The sequence below is a fragment of the Gorilla gorilla genome, chromosome 3 (genome assembly GCF_029281585.2).
Source record: "Gorilla gorilla gorilla isolate KB3781 chromosome 3, NHGRI_mGorGor1-v2.1_pri, whole genome shotgun sequence".
Classification (NCBI taxonomy): Eukaryota; Metazoa; Chordata; class Mammalia; order Primates; family Hominidae; genus Gorilla; species Gorilla gorilla.
Window position 1 is genome coordinate 190,563,082 of NC_073227.2, and position 22,179 is coordinate 190,585,260.

The following is a 22,179-nucleotide window of genomic DNA, read 5'->3' on the forward strand; positions in this document are numbered from 1 at the left end:
AGTTTTAGGAACCTGTGCTCGTCGACGGCTGCCAATACTTTTTATTTTCAAGGCTGACGCTCGCCAGAGTTTCACAAGCTGCTCCCGGACGCTGTGGTCTCTCGCTAGAGTGGATCCGAACTCTGCGTGACGCTGGGAACGGCCAGCGTCTGTTGCCTCACGAAAACATCTCCCACAAGGTGGCCGCCTCGCGCGAGGTCAGCAGCAGGGCAAACAGGGATGCGTGAGTGACTGACGTGAGCTAATCGCTAATGACAGGCTTCACAGCCCCGGCGGCCCTCAGAGCCAGGCACTTCGCACCGCTCCTCCTCCTCGAGACCCAGTCCCGGCCCGCCCACCGTTCCCACGCCGCCCAATAGGCGCCGACGCGACTGAGCGAGTGGCCGGAGGAGGAGGTGTTGGGACGGCCGGACGCTGAACGGCCGTTCACGTCAACGTGGTGACGTCACGCGTCGACGCTGGGGCGTACCTGTCGGGCTCCTGACTCCTGCCGCTTCTCTTCCCCTTCCGTGGGTCAGGGCCGGTCAGGTCCGGCACCTGCAGCCCCTTTCCCAGTGTTCTAGTTCGCCCGCGACCCGGAATAATGAGCAAGGAGGGTGTGGTGGGTTGAAAGCCATCCTACTTTACTCCCGAGTTACAGCATGGATTCAGTTTTAGTCTTAAGGGGGAAGTGAGATTGGAGATTTTTATTTTTAATTTTGGGCAGAAGCAGGTTGACTCTAGGGATCTCCAGAGCAAGAGGATTTAACTTCATGTTGCTCCCGTGTTTGAAGGAGGACAATAAAAGTCCCACCGGGCAAAATTTCCGTAACCTCTGCGGTAGAAAACGTCAGGTATCTTTTAAATCGCGATAGTTTTCGTTGTGTCAGGCTTTCTTCGGTGGAGCTCCGAGGGTAGCTAGGTTCTAGGTTTGAAACAGATGCAGAATCCAAAGGCAGCGCAAAAAACAGCCACCGATTTTGCTATGTCTCTGAGCTGCGAGGTGAGTTGCATTGTATGAGCGAAGAGTCGTCAGCTCTCCTGTTCACAGATTTTGGGTCAACTGTGAGGCCACAGCGCTCATCTTGGTTTCTCTTATAACGTACCTACATAATGTTGAAAGGTACATCATGAATTGGGATGCTAACCCATCCTGATTAGGTATATACCCTCAGACATTCTTTAAAATTTCACACGTCTGCTTCAGGAACCGTCGAAGGACCTCTGAATAAAATGGAAGTGGGTTCCAGGAGAAGATTAACTTTAAACTTAGAGGAGTCGGTTTTACTTTCGCTAAATTTTCCCCAATTTAAAAATAATATTCAGTTTTTCTATCTTTAGATATATATGTATGTAAAATATTTTTTGTGTATATATATTTGTGGTTTGATCTTAAACTTGACCAGAAACTGCCTTAGAATCTCAGAAATTGACTTTGCATGTGGTATGCTTTGTTTGTATGGCATTTTAAAACTGCGGAGCATATAGAAGATAATTACATATGCATTGTGCATATTAGAAACTGAAATTTCTGTTTCCTTTAGAAAGAAATTCCTGTTCATGGAATTGAATCAACAGCGACCATACCTTTTACATAGATATATAATTCAAAAGTTCAGTTCTACAAACGTAAACTTTTGGAGCTATGCAGTTCAGTTACTGCAGCATCATTGTGGCTTGTATAATTGTTGAATCTTTCCAGAAATGCTTTTACTTTCATCTTTAAAGAGTTAATTTAGAAGATTTTTTTTTTATGAGGTCGGTATGGAAATAACTACGTCCCTTTGTGAGTCACTACAAAATAATATTTGTTCAGTTCAGGAGTACATATGGGAGTTAAAGTGCTTGTGTATAAATTGTTGACTTTCATCTTAAAAGGTGCTGCTGCTATTCAGTGTCTTGTTCTATAATATGGCTTTAAAAACCATGTGTGTGACCTACAGATATTTTCTCAACTTGAATATGCGTATATGGCCTCTGGTTAATACAGACAGCCACTGTTGGCAGAATTCATCACAGATTGCATACCCTTCCCACCCCTTACTCCCCTCAGCACCTCGAAAACTTTGCTGCTTTGCTTGAATGATGAGTCACATTATTTTAAGAAGTCAATATGAATGTATAGTACCTACATTTTTACTTGGAAATTGTACTTTAGTATGTGTTATCAGTCATACATAGCTCATTAAGAATGTAAATATTTAAACTACTTTTGGATAGATGTGGTTCAGGGGAACAGATTTGTTGATGTTGTGGGTTTGTGTTAGTAAATTGGCTATTTTCCAGGTCATGTTAGTGGTAGGCTTTCCATTTCCTGTTGTGACGTGTTGGTCATAATTTTCAGACGGCTCAGGAAGCCAGATTTGATCTCTGTGGTGGGTCCTATATCAAAGCAGTATCCTGTGGGGTTTGGCCACTATCACTGTTTTGTAGAACTTCCAACTTAGTTTGGTAGTCAAACTTGTCAGCAGTGATCTAAAATGTATAATATTTTATAATAAGTGTTAATATTTGTTGAATGCATTCTGTGTTTTCAGGCTCTTTTCCAAGTAATTTTTGTGAATTATCTCAATTTTCACACCAACCCCACGAAGTAGGTACTTTCACTAATCCCGTTTTACATTCGTAGAAACTGAGGCACAGAAAATTTAACTAACTTGCCCTACAGTAACTGTCAGAATTGAGACTGAAGGCTGGGAGTATGATTTCAGAGCTCCTGCTCTCTGCTGCACCGTAGTGTAGTTTAGAATAGTCAAAATGCTAGAGAAAAACAAGGAGCGACGTGGCTTGTAGGTTCAATTGTAAAAGCAATGTAAAATTACAGAGAGTCTGGGAAACAGTGTTTTTAAAAGGAATACTCATAATCTTACTACTCTAATAAACATTTAAATTTTTTAAATATGCACATTCACATCTGTACATAAACATTGTAGCCGTGATTCATTTTGGTTCTTAAAGATAAATCTTCAGTGAAGTTTAATATGGAGATTGAACCCCACTGCCTCACTTTCATTGTTGAAATCCAGAGAGATTTGATCTGCATCTTTGACTGGAACCAAGTTAAATAAATATATTTCTTGCTATTTCTTGTGAGAAATAATTGAACAGTTTCTGTCTTTTAAAATCATGAAGACTATTTAGTTTTCAAAGTTTGTCTTCCACAGCAACTTTTTATTGGTTTATTGTTTTATCTTTCTTCCTTGTTACAATCTGAGTGTTATATTTGTATGTGTGTTTATTCCGTTGTCCTCTTGAAAGCCTCTAGCATTTATACCCGCTGCCCCTGAGGAATTTGGGTTTTTTTGTCTGTTTTTATTTATTTTTAATTGACAAATAATCATTGTGTATATTTATGGGGTTCAATGTGATGTTTTGATAAATGTATGTTTTGTAGAAAGGTTAAATCAAGCAAATTAACATGTCCGTCATATCACCTACTTGCCATTTGTTTGTGGTGAGAACGTTTAAAATTAACTTTTAGCAATTTTGAGGTATATAGTACGTTATTATTAATTATAGTCACCGTGGCGTGCAGTGAATCTCTAAAACTTACTCTTCTAACTGAAACTTTGTATTCTTGGACTAACCTCTCTCCTTTCCTTTTTCCCCCTTCTCCCTAGCCTTTGTAGACCACCATTCTGCTCTCTGCCTCCCTGAGTTTGACTTTTTTTTTTAGATTTTACACATATGTGAGATCATGCAGTATTTGTTTTTTTGTGTCTTATTTATTTCACTTAGCATTATGTCCTCCGGGTTAATCTACATTTTTGAAAATGACATAATTTTCTTCCTTTTAAAGGCTGTATGGTATTCCATTCTGTATATATACCACATTTTCTTGATCCATTCATCATAGATCCTTTTAGATATCTCTAATATCGACCTTAAATGCAGAAGATGAATCACTGTATTGGAAGAAAGAAAAGTAATCCTATAAAATCAGTTTAAAATTAGGTCAGTATAGCAAGGATTAGATATGTTGATTTTACTTTGGGTACTTTGAGAACTTGAATTAAACTGAACCTTGCCCAGTGCTAATGTAACCAGTAGACCACACTAATTCCTATGGTATAGTAGTGACTTTTTTTTTGAGATAGACTCTTGTTCTGTTACCCCAGCTGGAGTGTAGTGGTGCAATCTCTGCTCACTGCAACCTCTGCCTCCTCAGTTCAAGCGATTCTCATGCCTCAGCCTCTGGAGTAGCTGGGATTCCAGGCACGCACCACCACTCCTGGCTAATTTTTGTCTTTTTAGCAGAGACAAGGTTTTACCATGTTGGCCAGGCTGGTCTTGAACTCCTGACCTGAGGTGATCGACCCGCCTCGGCCACCCAAAGTGCTGGGATTACAGGCATGAGCCACCGTGCCCAGCCAATTTTTGTATTTTTAGTAGGGACAGGGTTTCACCCTGTTGGCCAGGCTGGTCTCAAACTCCCGACCTCATGTGATCTGCCCACCTCGGCATCCCAAAGTGTTGGGATTACAGGCATATAAGGCACTGCACTGGGCTGGAATATATACTAATTTTTAGAAAGCTATTACAGCATCCCTCTTGAGGAAAATGTATAATGTAATTTATGCTGAAGTCTACTGAAAGCTGTAGGGCCTATACAAATATAATGGCATTAATACAATAAAAACTGTGTTCATATTTATTATAATTTCTGGTACATTGTTAGCTATTCTATAAATGTTAGTAAATGAATAAGTTATGTTGAAATTCCTTTTCACATTTTTTTTTCTTTTGTTTGAGGCTCAGTCTTGCTCTTGTTGCCCAGGCTGGAGTGCAGTGGCGCGATCTCAGCTATCCGCAGCCTCTGCCTCTTGGGTTCAAGCTATTCTTCTGCCTCAGCCTCCTGAGTAGCTGGGATTGCAGGTGCCCGCCACCACACCCGGCTAATTTTTGTGCTTTTATTAGAGACGGGGTTTCCCCATGTTGGCCAGGCTGGTCTTGAACTCCTGACCCAGGTGATCTGCCCACTTCGGCCTCCCAAAGTGCTGGAATTACAGGCGTGAGCCACTGCACCTGGCCTCTTTTCACGTTTCAATCTGTGACTAGTACTTAGCACAGTTTTTACAATATTTATATGAAAATGCTCCTTAACATACAAATGGCTAGCTCAGATTTTCACCTCTCTGCCATCGTTGCTCTTGAGACTTTTGTTCCATCTCTCTAGTTGCTGACATTGACAATCTTTTTCTTCTTTCACCCAGTTTATATCTACTTTTCTTTTTAGCTTAACAGAGAGTTGACTGACACACCTTTGGGAATTAGATGTGGTCCTCAGCTGTACCCAGTCAGTCTCCTTTATGGGAGAGACAAAACTTTGTTGGGAACCATGAAAAATTAGTGTGCATATCTCAGACTGTGGATCCTTTCGCCACCCATTTCCGTGGCTTTCCTATTTTTGCTCCCCTCCCCAAATTCTGGTGGCATATTGCTTAGTGTTTGCAGTTTTGGGGCTCAGGTCAGTGTAATGGAGGTAACCTTCTTTATAGTCTGACCTGGAATAGAAACTAAAGCCTCGACATATAATCCTAAAGTTGGAAAGAACACGCTGGTCTTGAGTTCTGTGAGTTGCAGGAGACTGAAATTTGTTTCTGCCAACTGTTTTCAGTTAATCAAGTTGGAACCTTAGTGGATATCTTAGATTCTTCTTTACCATTCCCTATATCTTATTAATTACCAGGTCCTCTTAAATACTTCTTCAAACTCTCTCTGCTTCTCAATATTGATGTGTCTTAGTGAGCAGGGTAAAATCACCGCCAAAGTATTTTTTAATTCTGTCACTCAACACAATAATAATTAACACAGAAGACTTCTGTGACCAGATGCTTGGGGGTTTCTCCCCCCACAGCAACCAACCAGTTAGTTCTGCAGCAGATACCAACTGGGTGCCCCCCAGTTCCAATACGGTGTACCTGGAGGTAGTGTCAGACACCACTGGTTGAGGGCAGTTCCCAAAAGACTTCCCCCACTTCCAGTGCTAATCGCAAGCCCCAGGTTATTTTGATTTTGCCTGTGCTTGTGATAACACTGGCTATAAATCAGAGATCCCATGACCCCCCCACTCCTTACGTCCTTGGGTTCAATTAATGTGCTAGAGCAGCTCACAGAACTCAGAGAAACACTTACCAGTTTATTATAAAGGATGTTCAAAGGATACAGATGAACAGATGCATAGGGGGAGATAGGGGAAAGAGCATGGAGCTTCCATGCCTTCCCTTGGTGTGCCACCTTCCAGGAGCCTCCAATGTTCAGCTATCCGGAAGCTCTCTGAATCCACTCCTTTTGGGTTTTTATGGAGGCTTCATGACATAGGCACAGTCAACAACTGTGTAGAAATGTGATTGGACAAAAAAAGTATGACCTAACAGCACTAATAGACCCAGTGGGGAAACCCAGCAAGGCCTGCCTGTCCAAATTCTTCTGCCTGTGTGCAGCATTCCTTCTTCCAGGGTCTGGGGCAAGCTCCCTTGTAAAGGGAAGGTCTTATGACCCACAGTCAGAAAGGCTGTGGAAGATTAGAGTTCTGCCTTGGGTTGGTGGAAAGGAGGGCAGGAAAAGGTCAGCAAGAGAAGAGATTCTGTTTTCTGAGGTTTAATGTGCCCCAACATTATACAAAAGCCTGCAGTAAGGCCAGGCACAGTGGCTTACTTCTGTAATCCCATCACTTTGGAAGGCCGAGGTGGGCGGATCACTTGAGGCCAGGAGTTCGAGACCAGCCTGGCCAACATAGTGAAATCCTGTCTCTACTTATATAAAATTAGATTTAATATTAAAAAAGAATGTAATAAGAGCTGTGGGACTTATAAACTAGGAACCATGGATGAAAACCAATATATATCATATCACTCTTAATTCAATTATGCCCTATCTTACGTTTAGAATTGTTCAGACGTCTAGTCTCATCTCCAGCTTCTCTATCTGTAGTCCTTCAGTCTCTTACCCTTCTTATCTGGCTTTCACACTGCTGCTAGTGTTGGCTTACTAAAATTCATGTCTGATCATGTGATTTCTCTAAAGTTCTTCATAGTTTCCCCTGTGTATAGATGAGTATGTAAGTTTCTTAGTGTGACACATGAACCCCTCCCCTTCATGATCTGGCCTATGTCTGCCTCTGTAGCTACTCTCTGGTCCTTTACCTCTTACGTAAGCTACCCAAGCAGGTTTTACTATGATGCTTTTATGCTGTTGCGTATACTTTTTTTGTGTGTGTGCCTGTATTGGCTTTTTACCTCATAGCCCAATTAATTTATCCTAATTCTTCAATATTTTGCTAAAATATTCCCTCTATTAAGTGCTTACGGACTGTTTGCCAGCCAGCTTGCTTACTTTTCTCAGGTTTATCAAATACATTGTATGTACCTCTCCTGTGATGTGTATCATACCATATTGTTGTTACTTGTTGATGTCTGTCACCTTCACTGCCTTAGGAACAGGAACCATATCTTATTCATTACCCTAGCATCTGGCTTTGTGCCTGGTACATGCTAAGTGTGCAGTAAATGATTATCAAATAAGTTAATAAATGACTCCAAAAACTAGCTTTGGATACTAGATAAATGGTGATCCTGTAAACTGAGATAGGAAAAGTAGGAGGACAAGGACTTTTGGGGCAAATATTTATTTAGTTTAGGTCTTGTTGAATTTTAGCTCTTTTACAACATCAAGGAAGACATGTGCCATTTATTTCTTATACATTTGTTATTCTTACAATATAATTAACCCAACAAGATTTTTTTTAGATATGGACAAGATTATTCTAAAATTTACATGAAAAGGCAATGAAAAAGAAGAATAAGATGTGAAAGATCAATCTACTCAATTTCAAGACTTATTATGTAGTTACAGTAATCAAGACTGTGTGGTATGGGCATAGATAAAGACACAGATCCGTGGAACAGAACAGAGAACTCCGAAATAGATCCACATAAATATACCTAGTTTTTGTCAAAAGCATGAAACAGTTCAACGGAGGTAGATAACTTTTTCAACAGTTGGTACTGGAGCAATTAGACATCCATACACTATCCCATTTCCCGCCCCCCAATAAAGGAACCTCAACCTATGTCTCATACCCTGTGCATGCACAAATTAAAATGGATCACAGACTGAAATATAAAAATATTAAACTATAAAACTTTAGGAAAAATAGAAGAAAATTTTGGGGAGGTAGGGTTAGGCATATGTTTCTTTGACTTGCCACCAAAAGAATACTCCTTAAAGGCAAAATTGATAAATTAAACTTCATCGAAATTAAGTATTTTTGCTCTGTTATAGACCCTGTTAAAAAGATGAAAAGATAAACTACAGAGGGGAGAAAATATTTGCAGACAACACAAGTGACAAATAACTAGTATCTGTAATATATAAAGAACTCTTAAAACTCAATAGTATGAAAGCAGTCCAGCTAGAAAATGGACAAAAGACATAGTCATTTCACTGAAGAGGATTACACATATAGCAAATGAGCACATAAAAAATGTTCAGCATCATTACCCATTAGGGAGATGCAGATTAAAGCAACAAGATACTACCGTACATCTATCAGAATAGCTAAAATAAGAAATAGTGACAACACCAAATGCTGGCAACGAGGTCAAGAAACTGGATCATTCATACATTGTTGGTAGAAATGTACAATGGTACAGCCACTCTGGAAAACGATTTGGCAGTTTCTTTAAAAACCAAATATGTGACTACTGTATGACCCAACTATTGTACTCTGACATTTAGCCCAAAGAAATGAAGGCTATTCATTTTACAAAAACCTGTACATGCATGTTTGTAGCAGCTTTATTCATAGTCACCAAAACATAGAAACTAGCCAGATGTTCTTCAGTGGGTGAATGGTTAAACAAACTGTGGCATATCTGTTATCATAGACTACTATGATAAAAAGGAAGGAACTGTTGACACATGTAACACCCTCGATGAATCTCCAGAGAATTGTGCTGAGAACAAAGAGTTAATTCCCATATCATATCATTTATATAACATTATTGAACTGGCAAAATTATTGAAGTAGAAAACAGACTATGGGTTGCTAGGGGTTAAGGAGGGATGGCTATAAAATGGCAACATGAGAGATACCTGTGGTGATGGAATATTCTGTATCTTGACTGTATCAATGTCGTTATCTTGATTGTGATATTGTACTATAGTTTTGTGAGATGTTCCCATTAATGGAAACAGGGTAAAAGATATACAGGATTTTTTTCTGTATTATTTATTGTAACTACATGTGGAACCACAATTATCTCAAAATAAAAATTTAATTAAAAAAAATTGAACATTTACTGTGACACATTTTTTTTTTTGAGGCAGATCTTGCTCGGTTGCCCAGGCTGGAGTGCAGTGAGTGGTGTGATCTCAGCTCTCAGCTCACTGCAACCTCTGCCTCCTGGGCTCAAGTGATTCTTCTGCCTCGGCCTCCTGAGTAGCTGGGATTACAGGCACGCACCACTATGCCCGGCTAATTTTTGTATTTTTAGTAGAGATGGGGTTTCACCATGTTGGCCATGCTGGTCTTGAACTCCTGACCTCAGGTGATCTGCCCTCCTGGGCCTCTCAAAGTGCCGAGATTACAGCTGTGAGCCACTGTGCCTGGTCTAATGTGACATATTTTGCTAACCATTGAGTATGCAGTGTTGAGCAAAAATTGAGTGTCAGACCTCATGACACGTTCTACAATGGCAGACAGATATTAAATAATCACAGAAATAAATTTAATATTCAACTGTGGTAAGTGCTGTAAAAGAGAGCTATAAGAACTAATAATGAGAAAATTTGATCCAGATAGTAAGTGGGTCAGCGAAGCTTTGCTTACTAACTGCATGACTTTGGGTGAGTTATTTACATGCTTTGTGCCTCAGTTCCTCATTTTTAGTGGGGGCAATAATAGCACCTATTCTTTAAGGTTGTCATGTATTTAATATGAATATTAAATGAATGAATTTGTAAAGGGCTTAAGATATTGACTAGCATATAGTAAGCTCTGGTTAAGAGTTTGTTAAATAAAGGGATACTTGATGTAAGACCTGAAAAATGAATAGGAGAGTTAATTCTTTTTTATTTTTATAATTTCAACTTTTATTTTAGATGTGCAGGTTTATTACATGGGTATATAGCATGATGCTGCGGTTCGGGGTACAGTTGTACCCATTACCCAGGAAGTGGGTATAGTGCCCAACAGTTTTTCAGCCCTTGCTTCCTTCCCTACATTTCCCACTCTAGTAGTCCTCAGTGACTATTGTTGCCATCTGTATGTCTGTGAGTACCCAATGTTTAGCTCCCACTTAAAATGAGAATATGCCGTATTTGGTTTTCTGTTACTGTGTTAATTCACTTAGGATAATGGTCTCCAGCAGCATCCCGATTGCTGCAAAGGACTTGATTTTATTCTTTTTATGGCTGTGTAGTGTTCCATGGTGTATATGTACCATATTTTCTTTTCTTTCCTTTTTTTATTTTTATTTTATTTTTTTCTGAGACAGAGTCTTGTTCTGTTGCCCAGGCTGGAGTGCAGTGGCACGATCTTGGCTCACTGCAAACTCTGCCTTCTAGGTTCAAGCAATTCTCCTGCCTCAGCCTCCCGAGTAGCTGGAATTACAGACACCTGCCATCACGCCCGGCTAATTTTTGTATTTTTTTAGTACAGGGTTTCACCATGTCGGCCAGGTTGGTCTTTCACTTCTGACCTCAGGTGATCCGCCCGCCTTGGCCTCCCAAAGTGCTGGGATTACAGGCATGAGCCACCGCACCCAGCCTGTACCATATTTTCTTTATCCAGTCCACTATTGATGAGCACCTAGGTTGATTCTGTGTTTTTGCTATTGTGGGTAGTGCTGTGATGAACATATAAGCACGTGTGTCTTTTATGTAGAACAATTTATTTTCTTTTGGGTATATACCCAGTAATGGCATTGCTGGGTCAAATGGTATTTCTGTTTTAAGTTCTTTGATAAATCTCCAAACTGCTTTCCACAGGGGCTGAGCTAATTTACATTCCCACTGACAGTGTATAAGCATTCCATAGCCTTGCCAGCATCTGTTGTTTTTTGGCTTTTTAATAATAGCCATCCTGACTGGTGTGAGATGGTGTCTCATTGTGGTTTTGATTTCCATTTCTCTAATGATTAGTGATGTTGGGCATTTTTTCATCTGCTTGTTGGACAGTTGTATATCTTAATTTGAGAAGTATCTGTTCATGTCCTTGCCTACTTTTTTTTTGTTTGTTGGAGACGGAGTCTTGCTCTGTTGACGCCTAGGCTGGAGTGCAGTGGCGCAATCTCGGCTCACTGCAAGCTCCGCCTCCTGGGTTCACGCCATTCTCCTGCCCCAGCCTCCGAGTAGCTGGGACTACAGGCGCCCGCCACGACGCCCGGCTAATTTTTTTTGTATTTTTAGTAGAGACGGGGTTTCACCATGTTAGCCAGGATGGTCTCGATCTCCTGACCTCGTGATCCGCCCACCTAGGCCTCCCAAAGTGCTGGGGTTACAGGCGTGAGCCACCGCGCCCGGCCGTGTTTGCCCACTTTTTAATAATGTTGTTTTTTGCTTGTTGAATTGTTTGCTTCTTGTAGATTGTAGATATTAGACCTTTGTCAGACGTTAGCTAGATTAACAGAGAAAGAGACAAGATCCAAATCACCACACAATCAGAAACAACAAAGGTGACATTACAACCAATCCCATGGAAATACAAAAGATCCCCAGAGACTATTATGAACACGTCTGTAAACACGAACTAGAAAATCTAGAGGAAATGGATAAATTCTGGAAACAAACAACCTCCCAAGATTAAATCAGGATGAAATTGAAACCCTGAACAGACCAATATCGAGTTCCAGAATGGAATCGGTAATAAAAAATCTACCAACCAGAAAAGCCCTGGACCAGATGTATTCATAGCTGAATTCTATCAGATGTACAAAGAAAGCTGGTACCAATTCTACTGAAACGACTCCAAAAAATGAGGAGGGGCTCCTCCTTAACTCATTCCAGCTTCACCCCGATACCAAAACCTGGCAAAGACACAATGAAAAAGGAAAAGTACAGGTCAATATCCCTGATGAACGTAGATGTAAAAATCTTCAACAAAATATTAAGAAAGTGAGTTGGTAAAGAGAAGAGGGTATGATCCAGGCAGAGGGAGCAACAAAGGCCTTGGGGCAGGAGTCAGGAAAGAGCTTGATAGGACTGAGAGATTGAAAGATCAGTGAGGCTAGAGTACTTCGGGAAGTACATACTTCTCAAAGTAAGATATACAACTGGCCAACAAGCATATGAAAAAATGCTCAACATCACTAATCATTAGCGAAATGGAAATCAAAACCACAGTGAGACACCATCTCACGCCAGTCAGAATGGCTATTAAAAGAAGCTGGGGCCAGGCGCGGTGGCTCAGGCCTGTAATCCCAGCAGTTTGGGAGGCCGAGGCGGGCGGATCACGAGGTCAGGAGATTGAGACCATGGTGAAACCCCGTCTCTACTAAAAACACAAAAAATTAGCCGGGCGCAGTGGCGGGCGCCTGTAGTCCCAGGTACTCGGGAGGCTGAGGCAGGAGAATGGCCTGACCCCAGGAGGCGGAGTTTGCAGTGAGCAGCGATCGCGCCACTGCACTCCAGCCTGGGTGACAGAGCGAGACTCCATCTCAAAAAAAAAAAAAAAAAAAAAAAAGGCTGGGGAACTAGCAGGGGTTGGGCTGCATAGAACTTTTTCTGCTATATTAAAGAGTTTGTTTCTTAAGGGTAGCAGGAAATGATTAAGAGATGTTAACATGGAATGGAGAGAGATTATGAGCAAACTTACTTTTTGAAAAAAAAATGTGCTGGCTGCAGTGTCATCAGATTCGAAGGAAGCAAAATAATTGCACGTAGATAATATAGGGATTTATTAGGTAAACGAGGCCTTATTACTGGAAGTTTTCATAGTTTATCTCTAATTATTATTATTACTTTGTTTGAGACAGAGTCTCACTCTGTTTCCCAGGCTGGAGTGCAGTGGCATAATCTCAGCTCACTGCAACTGCCGCCTCTCTGGCTCAAGTGATTTTCATGCCTCAGGCTCCTTAGTAGCTGGGGTTACAGGCGGCTGCCACCACGCCCGGCTAATTTTTTATTTTTAGTAGAGATGGGGTTCACCACCATGGCCAGGTGGGTCTTGAGCTCTTGACCTCAAGCGATCCAGCTGCCTCAGCCTCCCGAAGTGCTGGAAGTACAGGCATGCACCACCACACCCAGCTTATCTCTAATTTTTATAATTTTGTAAGAATATATTTACAAGCTACTGTGTATCTATTACAATGTTTTGAAATGATTATAAGTATATTTTTTGGTGATTAAAATGGAAAAGGTGACTTTGCATTTTTTTTTTTAAATATGTAAAATTTCATCTGCTGTGTTAGAGTCTAAATAGCCTTTTGTGCCCAAGCCTGGGAATTGGGTTTAGAACCTGAAAATATTTAACACTAGTGTTCAGATTTCCTTCTGTTATATGTCCTTTATGCTACTATAGAAATTTGAATATTTTATAGCAGTGCTGTTCAATAAAAGTGTTAGTGCTGCAAATGCAAGCCACATAGGTAATTTTTAATTTTTTAGTAGCCACATTAAAAAGGTAAAAAGAAAGTGGTGAGATTCATTTTAAATATATTTTATTTAACCCAATGGATCTAAAATATTTCAACATGTAATCAGTATAAAATTTCTAGTCAAATATTTGACATCCTTTTTAAATATTAAGTCTTAGAAATCTGGTAGGTATTTTACACTTAGAGCACATTTCAGTTTGGACCAGCCATGTTTCAATGGCTCGATAGCCGTATGTATGCTGGCTGCTGCATCAGTCAGTACAGCTCTATAGGTTTCTGGGTTAATACGTGGAATAGTTTTTTTTTTTTTATCTTAAGTTATCAAATTTATAGAAATAGAAACCCATGCAGGCCTGGGTTTAATTGGTTTATTTGGAGCAGAGTTGCATGCTCGTGTTATAAAGAATGATCTGCAGGCTAGGTGTCTCAAAGGTATTATGAAATTAATTTTTTTAACGGAAATAGTTAAATTTCCAGTTACCACTTACGATTTTTGAGAGACTTTTAGGGATAAAATGTAGGAGATATATTGGAATTTGCTGATTGAAGTATTAACACATAAAAAGGTTTAATGATTTTACAGAGATTTCTCAGTGCTGTGTAGCCTCTAGCTAATGTTCACTGAAATGTTATCATATGTATTAAGCCCTTCTATTCTGTAAAGAAATAAAAACAGAGTGTCTATGTTCTTCACAAAAATCTTAGCATACATGCTTTGATACATCAAAATTAAGTGATTCTTAAGCTATTAATGTTTATGTTTTTAAAAGCCTTTTGGTAATTTTCTCAAAAGCCACATAATATTTAATTTGTTTGCCTCTATGGAACTGCAGATTTCTTAGTATGAACAACTACTTTCATACTTTCCTATTGTTTTAATTAATATACTCTAACAAATCTCATCTCAGTATAATATGCCATCTTTGGTAGCGATAACTATAAAACATTCATAAAGTTGCAAAGCAGCAAGTATTTACATTTTTCTTTTTTAACTTGCTAATTTTAGTTATTCCTCCAAGAACAGTTTAATACTCTTGGAGAGAGGATTTTTTTTTTTTAATTGAAAACTGAATACATTTCTCTTTTTGACCTCATTAATTGAATAGTTTGACATTTGTTGTTCTTACACTGTGCCAGTCATTATGCCAGATGTGGAGAGCAGAGGCATGCTCTCAAGGAGCTCTCAAAACTTCACCTTTTTCAAAGTGATCTTTAAGTTAGGAAATTTATATAATCTGTTTAAAAGATATTTATTGTCAGTAATAGTCTAGTTTTCTAAAACTTCATAAATACCTTTTTGTTATTAAAGCTCTTTGAGGTTATTTTTCCATTTGCAGAAGGAAAATTTACTGAGTAGAAGAGATTGTCTTAAAACACTCCAAGTCTTCAGTATTAGAATTCACTGCTAGAATTCAGCACTGGAATTGAACTGTGCTTACTTTAGTCTTCATCTGTCATTTTCTGTGTGTACTTACTAGGCCATATCTGATAAGTCTTGTTTTACAAGGCTTACTGGTTTGACTGCTTTTATGACTGCATCTTTCAAGTCCCACACATGCAGCTTAAAAGTCTATTACTAATGTCCCCATACTTATGTTGAACTCTTATTTTGGTGTTGAGTAAGTAAGTGGATGTATTTAAAAATCAAACTAGTTAGGAGTAATACAGATTTAAGAATATGGAGAGTAAGAACAATGAAAACATACCCTTTTTTGGTTTGTTGCCTGTTACCATTTTACCAGTGGCTAATGTTTGACCATAGGCTCTGAAGATTTAAATTTTAAAATGATGAAAGGAGAATGAAATAAATATTTTAAAATTTTTTAATTGTAGTATTTATTTTTAAAATCAGGTTGTACTTACACCTGATAAAATATTCAAAAGGGGCAGTCTGTCTTTCAAACCTTGTACTTCAGCCATCTTGTTCCCTACCCTTTGGGCAACTTACTTGGAACTCTCTCCTGAGACAAATCTATACATACACAAGCAAAAATGTAAATATACGTTACATTTTTCAACTTAACAATTGGAGATCTACCTGGAGAAATTCTTCATTCTTTTTCACAACTGTATAATGAGAATAAAATTATTACCTCACCCCAAAATACTTAATAAAGGTAACTATTGTTACAGTGAATACGCTTAATTTTTTTTAGCACATAGATCATAACTTGTGCTAAAGTTAAACTAGATGATTTTTACTGTATGTTTGAAAAATGTTAAAACTACTTTTTCCCCCCCACAGATAATCAGACAGCTAAATGGAGTCTGAGCAGCTGTTCCATAGAGGCTACTATAGAAACAGCTACAACAGTATAACAAGTGCAAGTAGTGATGAGGAACTTTTAGATGGAGCAGGTGTTATTATGGACTTTCAAACATCTGAAGATGACAATTTATTAGATGGTGACACTGCAGTTGGTAAGTTCAGCATGACAGCCTAATGTTTGTATTCATGAATATCCACTAATAAATATGTACACTATTTTATTGAGGTTGAATTTTTCAGTAACTTTAAAAATGTGCGATCAAATTTACATAACATAAACTTAACCATTGTGAAGTGTGGAATTGAGTGGCATTTAGCACATTCACAGTGTTGTGCAACTACCGTTTCTATCTCGTTCCAAACATTCTCACCACCCCAAAAGAAACTACTACATTTAAGGGTAAGCTTTTAAATATAGTGGAATACAGAGAGGTGTGCAATCATCACATCTTAGTGTGGAAATTGATGAATTTCTACAAAGTGAACATTTATTATATAACTACTCCTCAATCAAGAAATAAAACATTACCAGTAGTTTCAGAATCCTTCCTTGTTCCACCTTCAGTTTCAATATTATTTTGATTTCTATCTAGATTAATTTTGCAAGTATTTAAACTTTATATATGTGGAATTCATACTGTATACTCTTTTATGTCTGTGGCTTTTACTTACGTTTCAAAATCATCTATATTGTCATGTATAGCAATAGTTAACGTATTTTCATTGTTGGTGTAGTGCCCCATTGTGTAAACATGCTTCAATTTATTTAGTTATTCTACATTGATATTTCATTATTTGGTTGGTTTTTTTTTCATATTTTGGCTATTGCTAACAGTGCCACTATGAATTGTCATGTGCATATGTTTTAGTGCACATTATGTACACAGTTCTGTATGATTTATATCACAGAATGGAATGCTTAGATCATAGAATATGTATATCTCAGCATTATCAGATACTATCAGAGATACTTCCATTTCTTTTTTTTTGTCAATTACCCTATTCAAAGATACTACCAAAGTGGATATAGCATGTACATTTCTACTAGCAGTGTGTGAGAATTCTAGTTACTCCACATCTTCACCTATACATGATAACAGTTTTTAAAAAATTGGCGATTCCAGTATGGTTGCAGTAGTCTCTCATTTTGGTTTCAATTTATGTTTACTTGATGATTTATGAGTTTAAATGCCTGTTTGTGTGTTTATTGGCTTTTTAGATTGCCTCTTTTAAAGCACCTATTCAGTCCTTTTCCCTGTTTTATAGGAGTTCATTATGCATTCTGATTATGAATCCTTTTTCAGATACATGTACAGTATTGCAGTTATCTTCTCTCATTCTGTGGTATTTTTTTTACTCTCTTAAAGGAATCTTTTGGTGAGGATATCATCAATTCTAATGAAATCCAGCTAATCTTTTCCTTTATTCTAAGCCAGTCTCAGTCGCTTATGCCTGCAATCCCAGCACTTTAGAAGGCTGAGGCAGGAGGATTGCTGGAGGCCAGGAGTTTGAGACCAACCTGGGCAACAAAGTGAGACTCTGTCTCTACAATAAAAATGGAAAAGAAAAAAAAATTAGCTTTGATTGCACCACTGCACTCCTGCTAGGCACCAGAGCAAAACCCCGTCTCAAAAACCAAACAAACACCAACACCACCACCACCAACAACAACAAAAACTTTTTCTTTTCCTTTATTCTTAGTGTTTTTTTGTGTTCTGTTTAACAAGTCTTCCCATACCTCAAGGTCACAAAGATATTCTCCTGTTTTGTTCTAGAAGTTTTATTTTTGTGTATTCACATTTAGATCTACCCACCTGCAGTTAATTTTTTAAATATGATGTGGGTTAAGAGTTCAGATTCATTTTTTTCCCATATGAATAACTAGTTGACCCCACACCATTTGTTGGGAAAAACTTTGCTTTTTCTAATGTACTACAGTGACATCTTTGTCATGTATCAAGTGGCTATATTTTTGTAGATCTGTTTCTGGACTTTCTACTGTGTTACATTGAAATAATTGTCTTATCCATATGCCAATGCCCAGGATATATATGAGTTTTGTTTTTTAAATTTGTTTTTGTCTTTTATTGATTTATAGTCTGTTTGCATTTAACATAATCACCAATATGTTTGGTTTCAGACCATCCTCTATTTGTTTTCTGTTTGTCACATCTGTTCTTTCCTCTCCCCTTATTTCTGTTACCTTCAAAACTTTGTTATATGTTCTCTTATTTTTTGTTCAGTAGGCTACCCTAGAGATTATTACATGTATCCTTGATTTATTAGTTCTAGGCATTGGTACTTTTACCACTTCATGGAAAATGCAGGGACTTCAGAATACTTTACCTCTTTTTACCCCTTTCTGCTTCCTTACCATTTTCTCACCAGGAAATAGGTCAAGAATGAAAATGGTTGAGACTACTGGGTTTTACCTTTCTTTGTTTCACTTCTTTTCAGAATATTGACACTTCAAGTTCTAGCTCCCTTGGATATTTACTGGTTTAAAATACAATATTTTGCTGTTATTCGTCATTTGCTGTCTTTATCACAGATTTTTTTTCTAATTTTAATGACAAAATTATAAACAAGAAAAATACATATATTCATAATTTGAAACATTAGGTGAAAGTAATAGCATACCCATTTTTTCTGTGTTTAAATAGCTCTTTAGCCCTTTATGTGAGGCAGAAAATTAACTCCAGGAAGTATAAAGATATAGGAAGAGCTGACTCCTTCCACCTTCCCACATTGCCGTCAAGTGCTGGTGATGTCTTTACTCATGGTCTTCAATAGGAGAGAATGCCAAGCAGTAAGGATGGGGCAAGGGCATAAAAAGGATCTATTTGTGTTGCTCTTTTATTAGAGAGGATAATTTTTCTAGAACCTTATCATTAGACTTCCTTATGTGTCACTGGCCATAATTGGGTCACATGCCCACCCCAAGACTGATAACTGGCAAAGGGGAATGAAATTAGTGATTGGTTAGGACAATTATGATTCCTTGTGTGAAATTAGGCACTTTAACATGCAAACAAGAGGAAGGCCCAATTAGCAAGTATAAAGTTGGAATGACTATAACGTAGGCAACCATTGGTGTTTTCTTTTCTTTTTTTGGAGACAGAGTCTCGCTCTTTTGCCTAGTGTGGAGTGCGGTGGCACAATGATGGCTAACTACAGCCTTTACCTCCTGGGCTCAAGAGATACTTGTGCCTCAGCCTTCTGAGTAGCTAGGACCACAGTTGCACACCACTAGACCCAGCTAATTTTTTAAAATTTTTTTGTAGCAATGGGGTCTCACTATGTTGCCCAGGCTGGTTTTGAACTTTTAGGTTCGAACGATCCTCTTGCCTTGGCCTCCCAAAGTGCTGGGATTACAGGCATGAGCCACTGTGCCCAGTCTATTGGTAGTTTATATAAAGATTCTGTCCTTAAAGTTAGTGTAGTTGAAGGTATAAGTTGTGGAGTAGCAGTCAAAAATAACTGTGTGAGTTTTAAATTCGGTGGTACAGATTCCAAATGTTACATCTCACCAAAAAAATATATCATTTTGATATCCCTTTAGAATTGGGAAGGTTGTTGTAAAGGGAAGATAATGCATGAAGATCCAGCAATAGGGATAATTATTATATATGTGAAACAGTGAATGTCCTTTTTTAAGACAGTGAATATTCTTTCTTTCAGCATAGCTGATATTCTTCTGTTAACAGTAACAGGGAGGGGAATGTCTTGGAAGAAGTTGGAGCCTCACATTAGGTCTCTCACTATGGGTTAAGGCAGATTTCAGAGGAAAAAACTTATTTCTGTATCTGGGGAGTATGGAAGTGGTTAGTAAGTCAAGCAGTAATTCTTTGTGACTCCATATCTTTTTAGCATACCAAAAAATAACTATTACCAGAAGGTACTGATAGTGTTTTTTTGAATATGTGTTGAATGAAAATCCATGATGTTCAGTGGCTTTCAAGTTGGTGACCTGAATTTACATCCTGGTTCCGTCAGTTATTCTCTCTCTAACTTTTGGCAAGTCACATAGCCTGTTTATACTTCAGTTTATTCCCATGTACAACATAGTAGTAAACTCCTAAATAATAAAGTCTTTAAATGATTGCTCTGAGAATTAAATGCATATAGAGATCTTAACAAATAATGCATATAGAATCCTTAGCAGTGTGACTGGCTTATGGTAAGGACTCACTAAATAGTAGCTGTTTCTGTTTTCTTCTAGATTACTTTCCCTTTGGATATGTTAGACTCTGTACCCCCAACATAAGCAGTTTTCTTTTATGTTTGTGTTCAAATGAGATGTCAGTAACATCTCTACTAGTATTAATGAAAAGCTGTAGCTCTAGAACTCAAATATGACATCTGGATTAGAATTTAGCTTGTCAGAGATAAACTGCTTTGGAATCTACTGACTTCAGTAGATATCTGTTGCATAGCCCTTGCTTTGAAAGTAACTATGTGTACTTAATAATCTCAAAAATGTAATCAATCTGCTCAGAGTGAGTGCTAAACAATCTAGAGTACACTGATTAAAAAATAGAAGTTATTCTGAATAATGATGACTAGTAGTATCAGTCAGAAATTTCAGCTAGCAAAAAGCTGAAAAAGTAGGCCTGAAATGTGTTTATATTAGGTATATCTAATTTGAATGAGTCATTTTGGTCAATAATTCAGATTCCATGGAAAATGCAAAATTTTTTTATTGCAAGTAACAGGAAGGGAGAGCCAAGATTTTGTTGCCAGAGTTGTATTCATTAAAGAGAACCATATGGCTCTTGACTCATTGAAAATGAAGCACATGACTGTTCATGAGTGCAGCTTTAGAATTATTCTTATAATAGATAGTACTATCTTCACTTGAAGTAAGAGAAGTTATTGAGATTGACTGATGGGGTAAAAACTGTAATCAGCCATGTTTAAGCAAATTAACTTTCAGTAGTTAATTTATGTTGATAACGTGATTATGCTAGTAAGTTTAAAATTTGGACGCCTATATCCTTTTTTATCACACCTGAAATGTTTACTTGACAACATCAGGGGTCTCCCAGGTTTCTGATTATGTATAGACTGAGAGGGAAATGTGAGAGGAGTAAGAGTTGAGAGGGCTCACTCCTAAGTGTTTGATTTCCTATCTATACATAACTTTAAGAACTAAAAATAAAAACAGCCTTGGAAGCTGGGTGCCTGTAGTCCCAGCTGCTTGGGAGGCTGGGGCAAGAGGATTGCTTGAGTCCAGGTATTCAAGGCTGTGGGGTGCTATGATCGCACCTGTGAATAGCCCCTGCACTCTGGCCTAGGCAACAGTGAAACCCAGTCTCTAAATAAAAATAAAAAACCTTTGGAAATACTAAAATGCAAATGTGAGGTTTTCTGATTTATTGGAAATCTTGGGGCATGTGATAACTGGGAATGGAATCCAGAGAAATTACATAGATTATTATATTCTGCTTCCCATATATGTAACATTCTGAGCTTCAGAACTCAGAAACCACATAGTAGACGAGGCTCAGAGGTGGACTGTCCTGGTCAAGGTGTTGTGATCCTACCACCTGTGCTAAAACTTAAGCTACCTTCTGAGCTATTACAAGAGATTCCAGTATTTTCATTCAAATATCTATTGTTAGATTGAGCTTTATTCAAAATATTTGTAAGTTTATTCATCTGATATTCTTCTGGGTGGCATATTCATAACTACTGCCTACACAAGACATTTCAAAAGAAGAAGCTTGGCAAAGTAGATGCAGAGTGATAATGCCAGAAGCTGAGTGGCCATCTCTTAGTGTGAAGACACCTCCTAGAGCGAGGGTACACAACATAAATACAGGGTCCAGCCTTTCCTCCTGTAAACGCAGAAACATGGCATCAACATGAAACTAGCTGTCTCTAAGAGGCGGATTCATATTAACCAGGGTTTTAGATCTCATTAGGTAAAACCATAATACAAATGTATTTATAGTGAGAAATATACTAATAATCTACTTCATTCCAAAAAAGGATATAAAGCAACTTAAAAGGATATACAGAATTCAATCATTTGCATAAGTATTTGACACAGATGAAGCAAAGGGAAAACAACTTGAGGTGATGTAAAATGTAGATATGAGACCAATAAAAGTTACCAATATACATTTTTAAATTTATTATTTTTTTTTAACTTTAAAAAATGTTTTGTAGAGATGGGATCTCACTATGTTGATCAGGCTAGTCTCAAACTCCTGGCCGCAAGCTCTCCTTCTGCCTCAGCCTCCCAAAGTGGTGGGATTATAAGTGTGATCCACCACGCCCGATTTACCAATATACTTCTTGAGAGGAGACTACAAATTTGCCTCTAAA

General features: G+C 38.2%; 1 protein-coding gene across 4 annotated transcripts in view; it reads left to right on the forward strand.

Annotated features, from left to right (window-relative positions):
* Positions 1 to 357: 357 nt before the first annotated feature.
* The window catches only part of CLCN3 (chloride voltage-gated channel 3), a 102,776-nt gene continuing 80,954 nt past the window's right edge, over positions 358 to 22,179 (forward strand). The window contains exons 1-2 of one of the 4 annotated variants that reach the window (XM_055385792.2): positions 358 to 601; positions 15,823 to 15,998. In XM_055385792.2, coding sequence (XP_055241767.1) covers positions 15,839 to 15,998 — 160 coding nt within the window. In that variant the 5' untranslated portion in view covers positions 358 to 601; positions 15,823 to 15,838. Of the gene's footprint in view, positions 983 to 15,822; positions 15,999 to 22,179 lie in introns of all 4 variants that reach the window. The other 3 variants (XM_004040614.5, XM_004040611.5, XM_019025471.4) reach the window with 3 other exon arrangements.